Source organism: Macaca thibetana, chromosome 1 (genome assembly GCF_024542745.1).
Source record: "Macaca thibetana thibetana isolate TM-01 chromosome 1, ASM2454274v1, whole genome shotgun sequence".
Lineage (NCBI taxonomy): Eukaryota > Metazoa > Chordata > Mammalia > Primates > Cercopithecidae > Macaca > Macaca thibetana.
The window spans coordinates 110060984-110078755 of NC_065578.1; the positions used below are offsets into that span (position 1 = coordinate 110060984).

At 41.4% G+C, this 17772-nt stretch overlaps 2 protein-coding genes across 2 annotated transcripts in view; both read right to left on the reverse strand.

Moving 5' to 3' along the window:
• The window catches only part of LAMTOR5 (late endosomal/lysosomal adaptor, MAPK and MTOR activator 5), a 301434-nt gene that overhangs the window by 258637 nt on the left and 25025 nt on the right, over positions 1-17772 (reverse strand). The gene's annotated exons all lie outside the window — the stretch shown is intronic.
• Positions 9167-11738, reverse strand: KCNA3 (potassium voltage-gated channel subfamily A member 3). The gene has a single exon (XM_050746152.1). The coding sequence runs from the start codon at positions 11518-11520 to the stop codon at positions 9793-9795; it is 1728 nt and encodes a 575-aa protein (XP_050602109.1). The 5' UTR covers positions 11521-11738; the 3' UTR covers positions 9167-9792.

Sequence of the window (17772 nt, forward strand, 5' to 3'; positions counted from 1 at the left end):
AATTTCTAATTTCTGCTGGTCTACATATGTAAACTCAGGCACATATGTTAGTATCAAATTTGTTGACACATTTGGTAAGGAAATTGTGCCACTTGGGTATGCAGAGGCAAGAGTCAGGTCATTCTCTGGTCTGGTTTGCCTGAGAAATCCAGGGAAAGGAGGAAATTCAAAGGGGGTGTGGGGAAAGTTCCTCTCTATTCTTATTAGGAGAATCCTCATTTCCTACTGCAGAGGAAAGTGCCTTGGTTACAATATTACAAAAAATCATGGTAATATCTGCAGTAGTCATATCAATGCTTTAATCAGTTTCAGTCATTCTATACTATATGTGTTGGTATTTCAATGCCGCTAGGAATCTCCCAATACTAAGAACCAAATGCTGCTGGATTGTCTTCACCTTCCATCTAATTATTTAGAAGTAGTTTAAGTTTTACCATTTTATAAATATCACTCTAAAAATCTGCTCTTACTTTTCATTAAGTGATTTAAATGTCCCCATCTCCTTTCATGTATGAACAATCACTTCAAAAAATAGCTAATTTTTATTTTAAAAAATAGCTAATTTTTAAATGTCATAATTTTAAAATGTAATTATCATTACATTTTAAATGTAACCTATAGGTTTATAGGTTTAAATGTAATTATAGGTTATTAAAATGTAATTATCATTACATTTTAAAATTAGGTTATTTTGCAAAAGATACCCAGTCAGTCCATATCTACAGTGATGTAATTCTGTAATGTGATTCACTAGTGAAATCTAATGTTTGATTCAATCAGCTTCCACAGTAATGAAGACTTCATGGATTTTTAGGACTCATCATTAACTGAAACTGAGACTGAACTTATAGAGAAGTTTCTTAGAATGTCTGCTAGATAGATAAGTCCTTTGGAGATATCACTTGTTTGTTCTGATTTTGCTGTGCCATCCTGGTGAATTAGTCAACATGTTTATGTCATCATTAATAAAAAGCACTCTGCTAGCTATTATGTATGAAAAAACATGGTCTTTGTGAAGCATTCTAACTTCCAGGTATCCTTAGTGACTAGGTACCCTCAATGATATCTCATATAAGGTAACAGTTAAGTTACTTACATTAAGGGATTCCATCCCCATGATTGGGTGCTATAATACTTCTTGTGGAAAACTTGCTGGAGCATGTTTTAACAAATGCAAACCTTCTACAGTGAATTGATTACAAGGAATTTTGTCCTTCAGAGAGTGATGAGGAGTGTAAACCACATAGTGATTAAATGAAGCATAGATGCATGACATGAAAATTTTGTTTATAGGTTAAAACACCTCAAATTGGAAGGTAATTTCCTTCCTCTCATCTCTCCTTCCAATAGATACTTATTGGGCACCAACTGTATTTCAGGTACTATGTCAGGTCTTGGGTGATACAGCACACTGAGCAGACAAAACTCCTTGTCCTCATGGAAGGCAATGGAAAACATACAATAAACAAAATAAATAAAATACCTAATACATTAGAGGGAAAATTAAGCAGAGAAAGGATACAGAGAGTGTTTTGAGGCTGCAATTTTAAATAGTGTGGCTAGGGAAGGCTTCAATGTGAAAGTGACACCTGAAGGAGGTGACGGAGGCAGCCATGCAGCTATCAGATGCTAGAACATCCTAGGCGGGGAGAACGAGAACGAGAACAATAAACACAAAGCCCCCAAGGTGGAGCGTGCCTGGTGTATTTGAAGAAGATCAAGGTGGCCAATGTGGCTGCAGCACAGGATCAAGTAGAAGAGGAGTTGGAAATTAGGTCAAAAGGGTAAGGAGGGCAAAATGAGACAGGGCCTTGCAGGCCATTGTAAAAAAGCCTTTAGCTGGTACTCTGTGTGAAATGGGGTGCCAAACGGTGGTTTTGACACAAAGATGTAATACAATTTGATAAATGTTTTAAAAGAATCACCCTGGTTGTTATGTTGAGAATAGACTCAAATAAGAAGAAGGATGGAAACTGGAGGCCCATAAAAATCCAGGTGAAGATAATGATGGTTTAGATCAAGTGGTAGCGGTAGAAGTGGTATGAAGTGGTAAGCCTCTTGAAACATTTTAAAAGTAGTGTTAACACAGTGGATTAAATAAGGGATGTAAGAGGAAAAGAAGAATCAAGGATAATTCCAAGGATTTTATTTTGAGCGACTGGAAAGCTGAAGCTGCCAGTAGTGGAGGTGGGGAAGAGGGCAGGAAGTACAGGCTTGATGGGAAGGAGGGAAGCTCAGTTTTGGACATATTAAGTTTGAGATGTCTATTAGATATCCAAGTGGAGACGTCATGTAGGCAGGTGGAAATTCAATCAGGAGCTCAGGGGAGAGATCTAGGTGGGAGATACAAATGTACATACCTAGATAGTTTAAAGCTATTAGAATAAGACAGAATGAAGAATGAAAAGATGAGAAAGAACCAGTAAATAAGATTAAGGAGAGGCCAGAGAAGTAGAAAGAAAATCCACAGTGTGTTATCTTGGAAGTCAAATGAAGACAGTCTCCTTAGGAATGGGGAGGTAGCCGACTATGCCAAATGCTTCTAATAGGTCAAATTGAAATGAGAACTGAGAAATGACCACTGGGTATTGTTATATGAGGTTACCAGTGACCTTGCCAAATACACTTCTGGTGGAGTGATAGGGGGGTGATAGCCTTTTGGAGCAGACTCAGGAGAGAGTGGGAAGGGATTCAGTGGTGAACAAAGAAAGATATAGTCCCCACTCTTGTGGAAGAAACAGAAATTAATCATGTAACACAAATAAATATAAAATTACAGCTATGTCAAGATAACATACTATATTTAATGCATTCTAAGACATACATTTTTAGATTTGAGCATCTATGAAATTGGGATGCACCTTAAAATCACTGGTACTTTATCCTTACAATTGGAAATCTTTAAAATAAAGTACACAAATAATAGTATTTCTTATAATCAAAGGCATCTTAAATTTAATGAACTACTACACTGTAATAGGGGAACTGAAAAAAACCAGAATCATGAGAGATGCCTTGGAGGAGTATTGAAGTAAAAATAGAAGAGGTGAGGAGAGAAAGAGGAGGCTGGCAGCGAAACAATTGCAAAGATCCCCATTAGCTTAAGAGGGAAAGGGAGCTTATCCTGTATCTGGAAGAAGACCAGGGTGACTGGAGCACAAAAGGAGGAGGGGAGAAACATAAGCAAAGAGGAGGTAAGGCTGGATATGAGATCATGTGAGACCATAAAAGCTATGCTAAGCCTTTGGGTCTCTATCCTAAAAACAAGAAGACCCTGCAAGAATTTTAAGCAGGGGTGGGTTATGTAATCAGATTTTGGTCTCAAAAAGATCATTCTGGCTACCAGGTAGAGAAAGGGTCAAAGAGTGCCCACAAGAAATGTGAGGATGCCATGAAGAGACCTTCACACTTATGTAGGATAGAGATGACAGTGTGGATTAGAGTGGTCCTGGCAGCGCCATAGTAAAGTGGACTGTTTTTAGAGATATCCGGGAGGCTAAATGACAAAATTTGGTGATAGGTTGAGTATATTTACTATTTCTATGAATATTATTTCATTAATAAATGCATTGAGAACACTAGGCAATAAACCTGCATTTTAAGTAAGGCTGGAAAAAAAGAAAAATGATTTGTAAATATTTATGCTGCACATATGGAATGAAAACGAGTATTTTGGAAATTCACTAATTTTCAGAAAAAATGAGAACATTTAGATCAACAGACAGAAAGTAAATGTACTGCAGGATAGGAAGTAATCTATGAATAGGTAAGGGGTGTGTGTGTGTGTGTGTGTGTGTGTGTGTGTGTGTGTAATAAATTGTCCCCACTGCTTCTCTTCCAAATTAATTATGTTTAATTTAAAGAACATGTTTAAATGTATAAAAATAAGAACCTTAGGATTCAGAGGGACTTCCATAATGAACGGAAGTTTAAAATAAATGTAATGGAAGACAAATGAAATAACAGTGCTGTCTGATATAAAACGTGTAGGCATGATGCTAACTTTCATTCTAAAAAGTTGGTGGGGGCCTCCATAGAGATTCCCAAGAGCCTTTGTGTTATGATATTAGGAGTGGGTGTGAAGTTGGAAGCTTACTGTAAGGGAAAAAGCTTCTCCCCAATCACTATCACCATACTGGAAAGTATGACCCCTGTATCTGCAAAGTCAGAGTCTTGCATGAACAAATTTATTCATAACATTCTTTAGACATGATGAAATATCATTTTTTTCTCCATTTAAGTGCTGTATTGCTAGCAACCAGAATTCCAGGCTTTATTTTTTAGGGCAGAGCTCCTATTCCACACTATTTAGGTTACAACAATAACAACGTGGCTCCCAAGAAAATGATGGGAGGCTCTTTTCCAGATCTCTTCTTAATATGCATTTGATGGCTAATGGTGCAAATTTTAAAACAGAAGAAAAAACACATCTGGTACAAAAGAACCCAGTAAAATCATGAAGACGTTTTCTTTTTAAAATGTATTTTTCTTCACAATTTTGAAAATTAGCTCACCACGTCATTAAAAATCAAGACAAACATCTGAAAGCTTTCTAACCAGTCTGAATCATTTAAATTATACTTGCAAACTGAATATGAGTACATAAAGAATACTATTATCATATGCTATGTAGCAATGGCCATTTTCTGGCAGAAAGTTAAGAGCTGAGTCACAATAGTAAAGGTCTGGGCTCTGATTGGCTTCTGCCCCCCTTTTCCTGCCTTCTTTGATTTACTTTCTCTCAAAGGCTATCAACCACTTCCTAAAGGTATATAAAAAACAAGTGATTTCATTAACATATGTAGAATTGCCCCCCAAACCCATACGGAATAGTACAAAAACCAATAATTGTATCCTCCTCAGTTTAAAAGGTCTAATACAAGACAGAAAGAAAAAGCTCCCACCCTAAAAATGCATCCCTAAATATCCTCGTCCAATTCTTATGCTCCTCACCTCTATCTCACAGTGTTTCCATAAGTCTTCAGATTATGGGGCACGTGTGCTTCTTTGCATTTCTTAGTGGGAAGGGTTATCACTTCTATTCACAGCTGAGAGGTGGGAAGGACTTGGAACTGCTGTAGAAAATGTTGAAATTTTAAATGTATAGAAGTCAATAAGTTATAGTTATGGTTCTCAAAGGAATAGACTACTAGGATATATTATATACATTGTATTTATATACTATAGCAAAACAAATACTTGGGTGTGTTATATGCCAAAAAGGTAAATAACAAATTTTATGGCAACAAACCATAACTTTAAATGTCTTCATACTGTGCATTTAAAATTTCAATACTGAAAATTTATTTCAAAGTTTAGAAAAAACTGACATAATGCTTCCTCCTACATGTAGGTGTCTGTGGTTATGTCACCATAGTTGGTGCATCATGTCATTTTAAAACATCATAAAAGAAATAAAATAATAACAATGTTAACTTCCATGTTTCTATCTGGATTCATCAGCTGTAGGGCATATACATTTTTCCCCAGGGGGTTGATGGATGTGAACTGATCCAGTCACACCTCCTCACATGAATCTCTTGCTATACACAGACATCTGTATATTTCTTCAACACCTAAGACATGCAACTGAGCTTAACAGTGAAGCCTGTAGTTTGGCAAAGCTAGCTGGCATGTGCAAACATAGGCTCATTAGAATTTTGCTCTAAGCCCAAATCACTATCCATTTTCATTTCATAAATGATTTAAGAACTTAGAGAAGGGTCTGCAGCTATTATGTAGGAAAAATTATATTTTAATTTTTTTAGAGCACAGATGACCTTAAAGATCCATGGAGTGGTTACGTAAGGCAATAATGTCACAAGTTTCAATGAACTGGCAATCTCATTCTGCTTTTAATACTTCTGTTCTGAATAATTTCTTCCCTCTTTATAAGGGAGAGTGAAAATATTTACACAACTTTCTGGTATGGTTCTTCAGTAACTTAAGCAAAGTATAAGGAGATAGAAAAATAATTTGCATAATGCTATCATCTACTGTTGATTAAAACACATGAAAACAGAACATCCTAAAACTGAAAAATACCCATTGTCGTAGCAGTTATCACTGAACACTACTACGACTGGTTATACTTTCTAAGATTAAATTTAGATAAACCAACCATAAGAAAATAATCTTTTGTTATTAGAAAAGTCAATCTCTTCATCTTATTTAAATAACTTATATTTGATCCTTATATTTGGTTAAAATATCTGATTATTTTAAACAGGTTAATTTTCAGTATACTGAAATGAAATAGGTTTCTGGGGATATGTTATCTACATGAACTCATTAATTAGTGACACGGGCTGAAGCCAAGCCTAAAAGCATAAGAGATTTATTTTGCTTTTCAAGTCACCTAATAAAAGTAGCACGGGTTTCAGAGCCAGAATAACATGGCTTTAAATCATTGGAGTCTCCTGCTAGCTGTGAAGTCTTAGGGAAATCACTTAACTTTAAACATCTGTTTTTTGCCCTCCTAAAATGAGGTTAATAGCACTTACCTTGTGGAGTTGACGACTGTCCAGGACATGGTTGACTCTTAATAAATGGTAATTATTATTATTCTTATTATAGAAAGGAAATAGGAAGACACTGATTATTTATATATTTCATATTCACAAAGCATTGTATTAATTATACAATGTTTGTGAGTAATGATCACAATATAATCTCTTAGCAAAATCTCTGATGCCATGTCATGGAATTATTTTTTCTAAGTGTTCTACCTATATTAACATTTACTATTCACAATAAACCTATGAGGTACTATTACTCCATTTAACAAACAAAGAAACTGAGGCACAGAGAGGTTAAGTAATTTGTTCAAGATCATATAGCAGAGTCAGGATTCAAATCCTGGCAATATGACTGCAGAGCTTATGCTTTTAGCCACTTTATTAAAAGCCTGGAAATAACATTCATGTAAGATAACAGCCATTCACTCAACAAATGTGGCACACATTCTGTGCTAGGCACTAGTACCTAAAACCTTCAAGACACAGAGCCTGTAGCCTTTAGGGAACTTATAATGTGGTGACTATAAGCAATCATATTACCTCAAAGTTATGAGTCAAAAGCCAGGATATTTCTCTGGATTAAAGAACAAAGTTCCCCTTTAAATTACTGCCATTTAATAACCATAAGAATTATGGCACAACCATAATTTACTTATAGAACTAATCAAGGTTTCTACATCTCTTGAATAAATATGAATAAAATTGCCATTGCACTTCGTTGACCTCTATGTTATTTTAAGGACACGAAAATTATTTTAATGTAATTGTTACAATGTATCTAACATATTATCAAAATGTGTCATAAAAATAATTTCTGGTCATTAAGGGTACCAAAAGTTTGGTCAAGAGGTAGATCAATGTCAAAGGTTAACTCAAACAAAAGCAACGAAAACTAGATAATGAAGTCCTAGTTAGATATACACAGATAAAAACAAACAACAAATCTATGACCAGGTATATTTAGATTTCTTGCCTCTATTTGTTTGGTCTTTTCCTTCCTCAGCTCTCTCTTACAATCTCAATCATTATTTTCCACTCTCTTCAATGCATGCATCATAAATATGCTCCTAACTGAAAATACTTTATGGGCTTTAAAAATAGGGTTATTCTCATTTACTCTGGAAGGATAGAATAGTTATATGCTATCAAAACCAAAAAACAATTGTGGATAATGTATAATTTATATAATATATATGAAACAGAATGACTATGTTTAAATAAAATGTTACTCTTATTTTATGTTTAACCATTTTTTGTTTCAAAGAACTGTACCACTGCTTACTATTAAATAATTATGTAAATTAAAATTGGACCAATAATCTAACAGCAGTAGATTCTGCCATTTATCCTTTTTTAAGGGAAACAGGTTGCTTGGAGGCCAAGTGGGTTAGTAAAAGGAATGGAATGATTTTCAGTTCAGCTTGGGCAAAGGTTATTCTGAAGAGCAATGACTGTTTTTTCATCCTTTTGTAATAAACAATGGAAACTAAAGGACAGTTAGCAACATGGAAATCAAATGAGAAAGGTGAAAATTATTTTTAAAAAGACACCAAGCATGCAACTAATATAAAACTGTTGGTTTGGCAAATACCATCAGTCTCTATATGAATGACAGTTCCCTGGCTCTGGATAACAAAAGGGACTGCTCCCAGTAGATCACACAGTGCTCACCTGATTCTGTCTGTCTTCTGGCAACCCTTGGCATATGGCTGAAACTTGCAGGTGTTCTCCCGAGATCTGGTTACTTCCTGTCCCTTCTTTTAATTGATTGTCTGCAATTCACTCAGTTTAAAACGCGCATCCTTTATTTATGTGAAGTTTATTTAGCTTGTCAAGGGCTGTGATGACGACAGAGCTGTTGGGGGATCTGTATTTTTTTTTTTTTTTAAAGAGAAAGCCTGAAGGTCCCTCATAGTAAGGTTTCAGGCACACTGATTGAATCTCTCATTTGCTTATGTACAGAACACTTTTACATTTGCTTTTAAATTTCATTTGTTGGCTTGAAAGTTCTTGGATAAAGAAAACTGTAGAGAAGCATCTTTTAAAATTATTGCCTAATAAATAGCATGTAATCCAGGTCATGCCTTATTGTGGTTAATATCTAACATTCCAAACACCATATTTTCCTTCTTGATTCAGTCATTATGGAATGACATAATGATTTTCATAGTCAAAAAATGCATTTGGGATTCATTTCACCTCCTTAGAGTCTCAGACTTAACTTTTTTTGTGCGGCTTATTCAAACAGTGGTTTTCCTTATGAAATCATGTAAGTAGGAACCATCTGGAAAGGTTACTGTGGAAACGGCAGGGGCTGGGAGGTGGGGCTAGAGAGCAAGAGATGCCATGACAACCTTTTTCGGGTTTCCCAGGAAACATGGGTTGCTATGGGAACTGCATCAGTCAGGTCCGAATTAGTAACTTCCGCTGGAAAGGGTGTCTGCCACTTTAATCTTCTTGTGATACTGCCGAAGCTTATCTCTCAGATGCATTAGGAAATTTTTTGTTTCTCTCAGCAGCACTGAAAACATCTGTTTCTAGACTTTGATAGATATTGGGGCTGGGACATATGCACAGAACATCACAGGAATCTGTTAGTCTAATGCTTTAGAAATGCTTGGCAAGCCCGAAAGAATTAAACTAATTAGTCAGATCAGGACATCTTGGGCACTTCCCTTTATTCAAAGTTGTAGAGACCCTTAAAATTCCGGGAAGGGGGATTCAAATAGGAATTTCAGTCAAAAACCAAATAACTCACGGTGGGTTTACAAGTCATTATCTAGTTAGACTCTTCATCCACATATCTACAGGGTAGGCAACCGAAATTCATATTCAGGAAATAACGTTGAAAGGTCCATCAAACTGAAGCATCATTTACTGCGAATTGATGTACTTAGGAAAGAAACAACTGCCTTTAAAATTCTGAGGTTAAACAGTTACTCTAACTGTTTAGTTTCATTTCCTCCCAGGATGTACTGCTCTTTTTAAAATAGGGCGTGTACTAGAAATGCAGTTTAATGTAAGTTTGTTGTTTACAATGTTAAGAGAGAGAGGGTAAGGGGGAAAAGGAGAGCTGAGAGAATGCAGCCCACTTGCAAAACAGGCACCTGTTTCAGTATGAAGCAGTAGGGAGAGGGAGAATGAAGTGTGCTTTCCACTTCTTCAGGTCCTTTCCTTGATGAATGGTCTGGAAATGTATAAAACAAGGGCATAGGCAGACCAAGGGGGCATGTTCCACACAATACGGAGCACAGCATGTCACTTGTATCATATATTAAACATCGGTGAATATCTTTTTGATGTTGACACAAGAGTTGGGATTATTGTTCGTGGTGCAGGTGGCAGTGGAATTGCCCGTTTTGAAAGGGGTCTGGGGGAAAGCGCTATGGTTCATACCCCCCTCTTCGATCACCATATACTCCGACTTACTCAGAGTCGAGTTACTCCTTGCTTTTCGGAGCTCCTCGGCTGAAGAGGAGAGGTGCTGGCAACTTCCCACGTGCATGTACTGGGCTTGCTCTTCCCCTTCTGTCTCCCGGTGGTAGAAGTAATTGAAGTTGGAAACAATCACGGGAACAGGCAATGCGATGGTCAAGACACCGGCGATGGCACAGAGAGATCCCACAATCTTGCCCCCTATGGTCACTGGGTGCATATCGCCGTAACCCACTGTTGTCATGGTTACCACTGCCCACCAGAAGGCATCCGGGATGCTGCTGAAACCTGAAGTGGGGTCGTCTGCCTCGGCAAAGTAGACCGCGCTGGAGAAAAGGATGACCCCAATAAAGAGGAAGAAGATGAGCAACCCCAACTCCCGCATAGACGCCTTCAGCGTTTGCCCGAGGATCTGCAGCCCCTTGGAGTGGCGCGAGAGCTTGAAGATGCGGAAGACCCTCACCAGGCGGATGACCCTCAGGATGGCCAGAGACATGGCCTGCTGTCCGTTGCCCTGTCGTTCGGCCAGCTCGGTACCCAGAGTGATAAAATAAGGGATGATGGCCACAATGTCGATCAGGTTCATGATGTTTCGCGAGAAGGTGGCTTTGCTAGGACAAGCGAAGAACCGCACCAGCAGCTCGAAGGAGAACCAGATGATGCACAGCGTCTCCACCACGAAGAAGGGATCCGAGAAGCTGGAGGCTCCCGCGGCGGCCCCCGACGTGCTGTTGCCGGCTGCATCGAATGAGTCCTGCGACGGCGAGGCGGGGTAGTCCTTCTCGTCGCGGAATTCCGGCAGCGTCTCCAGGCAGAAGATGACAATGGAGATGAGGATGACCAGCACGGACACGATGGCGATGCCCCGGGCTGGCCCGGAGCTCTCGGGGTACTCGAAGAGCAGCCACACCTGGCGCTGGAAGTCGCGGCGGGGCAAGGGCCGCTCCTCCTCCCGCAGGAAGCCCTCGTCCTCGCGGAACTTCTCCATGGCCTCCTCGCCCAGCTGGTAGAAGCGGATCTCCTCGGAGAAGATGTCGATGGGCACGTTGACCGGCCGGCGGATGCGGCCCCCAGACTGATAGTAGTAGAGGATGGCGTCGAAGCTGGGCCGGTTGCGGTCAAAGAAGTACTCGTTGCGGAGCGGGTCGAAGTACCTCATGCGCCGCTTGGGGTCGCCCAGCAGCGTCTCGGGGAACTGGCAAAGGGTCTTCAGCTGCGTCTCGAAGCGCAGCCCGGAGATGTTGATGACCACGCGCTCCCCGCAGCAGTCCTGCTCGCCCGCGGCCGGCAGTGAGGGCGGTAGCGGCTCGTAGCGGTCGCAGCCGCCGCCGCCACAGCCGCCCTGAGGCGGGGCCCCTCCACCATCCGCCACCTCCGGCTCCAGCAGGTGGTCCCCGGGCACCACGGTCATGTCGGGCGGCAGCTCGGGGCCTGCGGCGGGCTCCGCGTAGCTGGGGTTTACCAGCGTGTGGGCGCCGCCGCTGCTCGCGGGGCGCTGGGCAGGGTGGGCGCGGTGGCGGGCTGAGGGCGGCGGCGGCGAGCGCAGAAGGCTGAGGTGCTCGTCCATGCGGCGGGGAAGAGGCGGCTGTGGTGGGGCCGGGTCGCTCCTCCTGGCGCTCCCCGCCCCTTCGCCGCCTCCGCCCCCGAACCGAGCCCGCCGCCTGTTGCAGCTACAGCCGCGAGGCTCTGTCTGGGTCTGGCGCGGTCAGCCGGGCTCCCGCACGGAGACGCCTCCTCCCTCCTCCTCACGCTCTCCGCCCCCTCCCCTGCGGGACGCGCGCTCGCCTCCGCGTCCCCTTAGTTTTCCCGCCCACCGCGCGGGCGCGCGCCCCGCTCTCGGGGAGAGCCGCGGGCCTCCCTTTCTTGCAGCCCTCACGGCCCCTCTGTCTCAGCAAAGAGCCCTCATGTTGTACCTCGGCGCCCCGCGGGAATGCCCACCCAGCGGAGCCGGCCCACGGGGAGTCCCGCCGCCTGCCCGGGCCCCTAGGCTCCGCCCGCTTCTGGTCAGCGCCCCTCGCCCCCGGCCCGCGTGGCCGCGTCCCAGTCCCCAGGGTTTTTGGCCCGTGGGCCGGGAGAGCTCCACCGCGGCCCCGCGGGCGCCGGCCCCCTGGCCTTCACACCCCTTGGGCCAGCCCGGGGAGGGCAGGCGGGCCCAGTGTCCAGGGAGGGAGTGCAGGCCAGGCGGGCGCCCTGGGCCAGAGGCAAGCCTGGCGCCGGCATCCCACGCTCCCTTGAGGGTCGAGGACCGCCAAACCCTGGGAAGGAGCGGGGGTTTGAACAATTTAGCTTTCTGCTAGGATGCGAAGCCGAACGGAGTAATGGGTGCTGATGGGCTTTGCAAACGGAGTCCGAAGGAAGTGGATTATTAAAGGCGTTCGGGCCCTGCTGCTTTAGAGAATAGTTCACACCCTTTTTCGCCGCGGAGATTTCGGCCACTGGGAAGAATCAAGGACCAAGTTTCTGATTGGGATTAGCAGTGACATCCTGGTCTTTACCCACTACACAGATTCCCTATTGGCGGGGAAATAAGAGGAAAAATGGGAAAGGAAATTCACGAAGTCTAAGTTGTGTGGTTAGGAAGTCCGACTTTATGACTCAAGCCTGTTGTGGAAGGGATGAGAGCAGGACCTGTACCTAGACTTTTCACTTAATATTTTGGCACTGCCCTTGTGGTAGGGAATTTGCATCGCTCTAGTTGTTAAACTGGAAGGACATTCATTCTGCACCTTGTACCTCTTGCTTGATCTGGGCCCCGAGATAACTTACATGTATCTTCTTTAAACTTATTTTTCCAAATTGTTGTGGTTACTTTGAACACAATTTGTTTCCAGAAAGTTCGGCAATCTAATATAACTCAACCCTAGGCTTTAAAAAGTCCGTTTTTTAAATTGTATCATTCAAATCATTTACAGAAGAGGAACTATTGTCTAGACAGCCCCTCACCCACCCAAAGTTACCTGACAATTCAATTTTAAGTAAGTGATTTGTGGTCAATACTTCACACCACCACTCCCAACCATGAGGTTCTCTAGGGCACAGAGTAGGTCCTAGCCAATTTATATTTCTAGCAACTACCAAAGTGCCTTTGGGGACTCGGTACATATTTGTCAAATTGAATTCCCCAAGGAGTGGCTCTTTGCATTGCTATCTGTTCTGGAGTGTCAACATTTCTTCTTTTTGAGCCCAGAATCCTGCTGTGATTCCTAAGATGAGGAGTGAGGGAAAACTGAGCTCACCATAGAAAACACTGCTCGTTTATTCCATAGGATTTCCACCGCTGGCTCTCCTGGGCACAACAGGCACCCATGTCCTTTACTGTCCCTTCATCTTCTGTTTCACCTCCTGGTCAGTGCCAGGCAATGCAGGCAGTCACTTATGTGGTGAGATGGCAAAACTGGGCAACCACGTAAAACTCTCTTACAAAACTCCAGAACACTGGAATGTGACAGCCACCTCATTATTTTGCATATATATTTTGAGCTGGTGATTAGAGTAGCAGTATAATCAATCATTCATATATTTAAATCTTGGAATGAGACAGACTGCTTGCTGCAATGATAGCTCATGGAAAGGCAAAGACCCTATTTTTAAAGACCAGATGTTTCATGTACTTCTATGTCTGACTTAGAAAGTGATTTATTCCTTCTTTTGCAGGAATTAGTACTGAAATTAATATTAATCAATGGCAAGGAAGACCAGAGCAGAGGATAGTCCTGTGATGAATGGTCACAAGCTTCTTCCAGCTGTGAAATATCTTTCCTTCATAAATGACTATTTCCATTCCTTTCACGTATTTGCCTTGTCTGGAAGACTTTGATTATGAGCTTCTTAGGACATATATAAAGCCCTTACTTTATATTTGAGGCCCAGAGAAGTTTTGCAATTTGTTTAAGCTCACATAGCTAGTTAGCAGCAGAGCTGGGCCTAAAATCTTGGACCATTTCCAAATCCAGTGTTTGCTTTACTGTATCACACTGTGCAACTGTTATGTTGATCACTGTGAGTACTTAATATACTAGATTTCTAACAGCAGCCTATTTGCTTCTGATTGCCGACTAGTTCATTTCAATTCATATTTATCTTAACTGAAAACCACTCCTTCTGATGGCTAGTCTGTTGTCTGTAGAAAATGAGTTGGTGGACTCATTCTAGCCCTGTTGGACAGCCGAACCCATCACGACAAATCAATGCCAAAAATGGCATTTCAAGAGGAAAACATACCGTTTATTTAGTACCCCCAACAGAGTAGCTCAAAGTGATTTGAAAATGTCTCATTAATCCTCATGACACCCCTGTGGGATAATAATAATATTATTATAATGTTTAGGCGTAGAACTGTGGCAAAGCCAACAGCTTCTCTGAGCATGTGCAGGATTTCCTCATATTTCAGTCTGCAATGCTAGAGCCTGACAAAAACCATCAGGTCTGCAAACAGCAAGGGTAAATAAATCTTGGTGTTTGGCCTTTCTGTGTTGCTCTAGGCATAGTTTGTGTTTCCTACTGACCACATTGATCCTAGAAATAGTTTATCAGTTGTTGGCCAGATGGTAAGTAGCATCTAGGATTAGCTCAGAAGTGTTTGAGAGTGGGACGAGGCAGGGTTAGAGATCCTGATCCACAATTATAGATAAATGAATGGAGAAAGAACACCTAGTAACAGTGTAAAAGCATTCCTATTTCTCCACATCATCTCCAGCATCTGTTGTTTTCTGACTTTCTAATGATCGCCATTCTAACTGGTGTGAGATGGTATCCCATTGTGGTTTTGATGTGCATTTCTTTGATCAGTGATGATGAACTTTTTTTCATGTTTGTTGGCTGCATAAATGTCTTTTGATAAGTGTCTGTTCATATCCTTCACTCAGTTTTTGATGGGGTGGTTTGTTTTCTTCTTGTAAATTTGTTTAAGTTCCTTGTAGATTCTGGATATTAACCCTTTGTCAGGTGGATAGATGGCAAAAATTTTCTCCCATTCTGCAGGTTGTCTGTTCACTCTGATGATAGTTTCTTTTGCTGTGCAGAAGCTCTTTAGTTTAATTAGACCCCATTTGTCAATTTTGGCTTTTGTTCCCATTGCTTTTGGTGTTTTACTCATGCAGTCTTTGCCCATGCCTGTGTCCTAAATCGTATTGCCTAAGTTTTCTTCTAGGGTTTTTATGGTTTTAGGTTTTACGTTTAAGTCTTTAATCCATCTTGAGTTAATTTTTGTATACTGTATAAGGAAGGGGTCCAGTTTCAGTTTTCTGCATATGGCTAGCCAGTTTTCCCATTTATTAAATAGGGGAGCCTTTCCTTATTGCTTGTTTTTGTCAGGTTTGTCAAATATCAGATGGTTGTAGATGTGTGGCCTTATTTCTGAGGCCTCTGTTCTCTTCTGTTCCATTGGTCTATATATCTATGTTGGTACCAGTACCATGCTGTTTTGGTTACTGTAGTCTTATAGTATAGTTTGAAGTCAGGTAGTATGATGCCTCCAGCTTTGTTCTTTTTGCTTAGGAATGTCTTGGTTATATAGGCTCTTTTTTAGTTCCATATGAAATTCAAAGTAGTTTTTTCTAATTCTGTGAAGAAAGTCAATGATAGCTTGATGGGGATAGCATTGAATCTATAAATTACTTTGGGCAGTATGGCCATTTTCATGATACCGATTCTTCCTATCCATGAGCATGGAATGCAAATTAGTTCAACCATTGTGGATGACAGTGTGGTGATTCCTTAAGGATCTAGAACTAGAATTACCATTTGACCCAGCAATCCCATTACTGGGTATATACCCAAAGGATTACAAATCATGCTGCTATAAAGACACATGCACACGTATGTTTATTGCAGTGCTACTCAAAATAGCAAAGACTTTGAACCAACCCAAATGTCCATCAATGATAGACTGGATAAAGAAAATGTGGCACATATACACCATGGAATACTATGCAGCCATAAAAAAGGATGAGTTCATGTCCTTTGCAAGGACATGGATGAAGCTGGAAACCATCATTCTCAGCAAACTAACACAGGGACAGAAAACCAAACACCGCATGTTCTCACTCATAGGTGGGAATTGAACAATGAGAGCACTTGGACACAGGGCAGGGAACCTCACACATCGGGGCTTGTTGGGGGTTGGGGGACTGGGGCAGGCTGATAGTGTTAGGAGAAATACCTGATGTGAATGAGGAGTTGATGCTGCAGCAAACCACCATGGCACGTATATGCCTATGTAACAAACTTGCATGTTCTGCATATGTATCCTAGAACTTAAAGTATAATAATAATAATAAAAAAGAAAGAGCACCTAGTACATGCACAGCATTGTCCCAGATACTTTGGGGATATGGAGTTTAAACATGGATCATGCCTTCAGTGGGCTTACATGCAGTTGAAAAGATAGGATATAAATCCATGAAAATTTTTACAGTGTTATTTATTAATAGTACCTGACAAGAGTACTATAAATGTTACTTGTGGCTATTTTGTCTATTCTAGCCAAGCTGGATGCCTGGCTGTTTCTCAGTTGTACTAAATGAGTTCTTATCTCAGGGTCTTCATACTTGCTCTTCCCTCTGCCTGAAACACTCTTCCTCCAGTTTTTGTTTGTTTTTTTCTTTTTTCTTTTTGGCTCTCTCCATCACTTTAGGTGTCCATTAAAACTGTCAATTTCAGGGAAGTTGCCTTCTCTGACCACAACCACACTATTTCAAATAGCCATCCTTCCCCGCCCCCCTTTGGTAACTATCTAGTCTCTTACCTGCTTTATTTTTCTGGCATTTATTTACTTCACATTGTATTTTATATTTATTTGGTTACTTTTTTATTGTCTGTCTCCTGCACTAAAAAATAAACTCCTTGATGGCAGGGTTTGGACTTTTTAACTTCTGTATGCTCCAGATCTAGAAGGGTACCAGGCACATGGTAGATGCTTAATGGAAGAAATACAAGGTACAGAATGAACATACAGACATGTGACAGTACTCTCTCTCTCTCTCTGTGTGTGTGTGTGTGTGTGTATGTAGCCTAACTGGTTCTATGAACCAGAACTAAACAGATACTTCTTCAAAATAACTACTCAGCACACACACACACACACACACACACACACACACACACACACAAGGATTGTTTTTTAAGTGCCACTTCCTCCCTTTTTTTCCCTCTCTTTTTTTTTTTCACCTTCCCTTCTAACCATCCTGAAGGGGTCTGTCCTGCACTCCAGAATTATACTTTAAACTCCCTCACTTGATATTCTTCCTGCAGTTCCCCAAACTTAATATTTATAACACTGAGCTCATTATCTTTTTCCCCCAACTTGTTTCTCTTCCTGTTTTTTTTATTTTTTTTTATTTTTCTGGCATGTGTGTGTGTGTGTGTTTGTGCTAGATTATGGAGTCATCCCTGCATCGTTCCTCTGCTCCCACATCTATTCGGTCACTAAGTGCTTTCCATTCCCCCTCCAAGCCCTTCTCAATTCTGTCCATACCTCTCCATTCTCACTGCCACTGTCCCAGTTCAGGCTGCCATGACAGTTTCATAACAGGCTCCCTGCTTGCAGTCTCTCTTTTATGTATTTTATCCTTCAGGATATAGCTGAGTTATTTTTGTAAAACGTAGGTTTGATCACATTGCTCTCCACTGCTGCCATGATGGTCAAACCCTGGCTCTGACCTGTCATTTTGGCCACATCTCCACACTACTTGCCGGTCCTTGGACAGGTCATCCACTTACACACTGCTGAGGCATTGCTCATGCTAGCTGCTTATGCTCTAGCTTGCTGGATACTCCTTTCACCTTTTTCCCATTGGTGAATTCAATCTTCAAGTCCCAG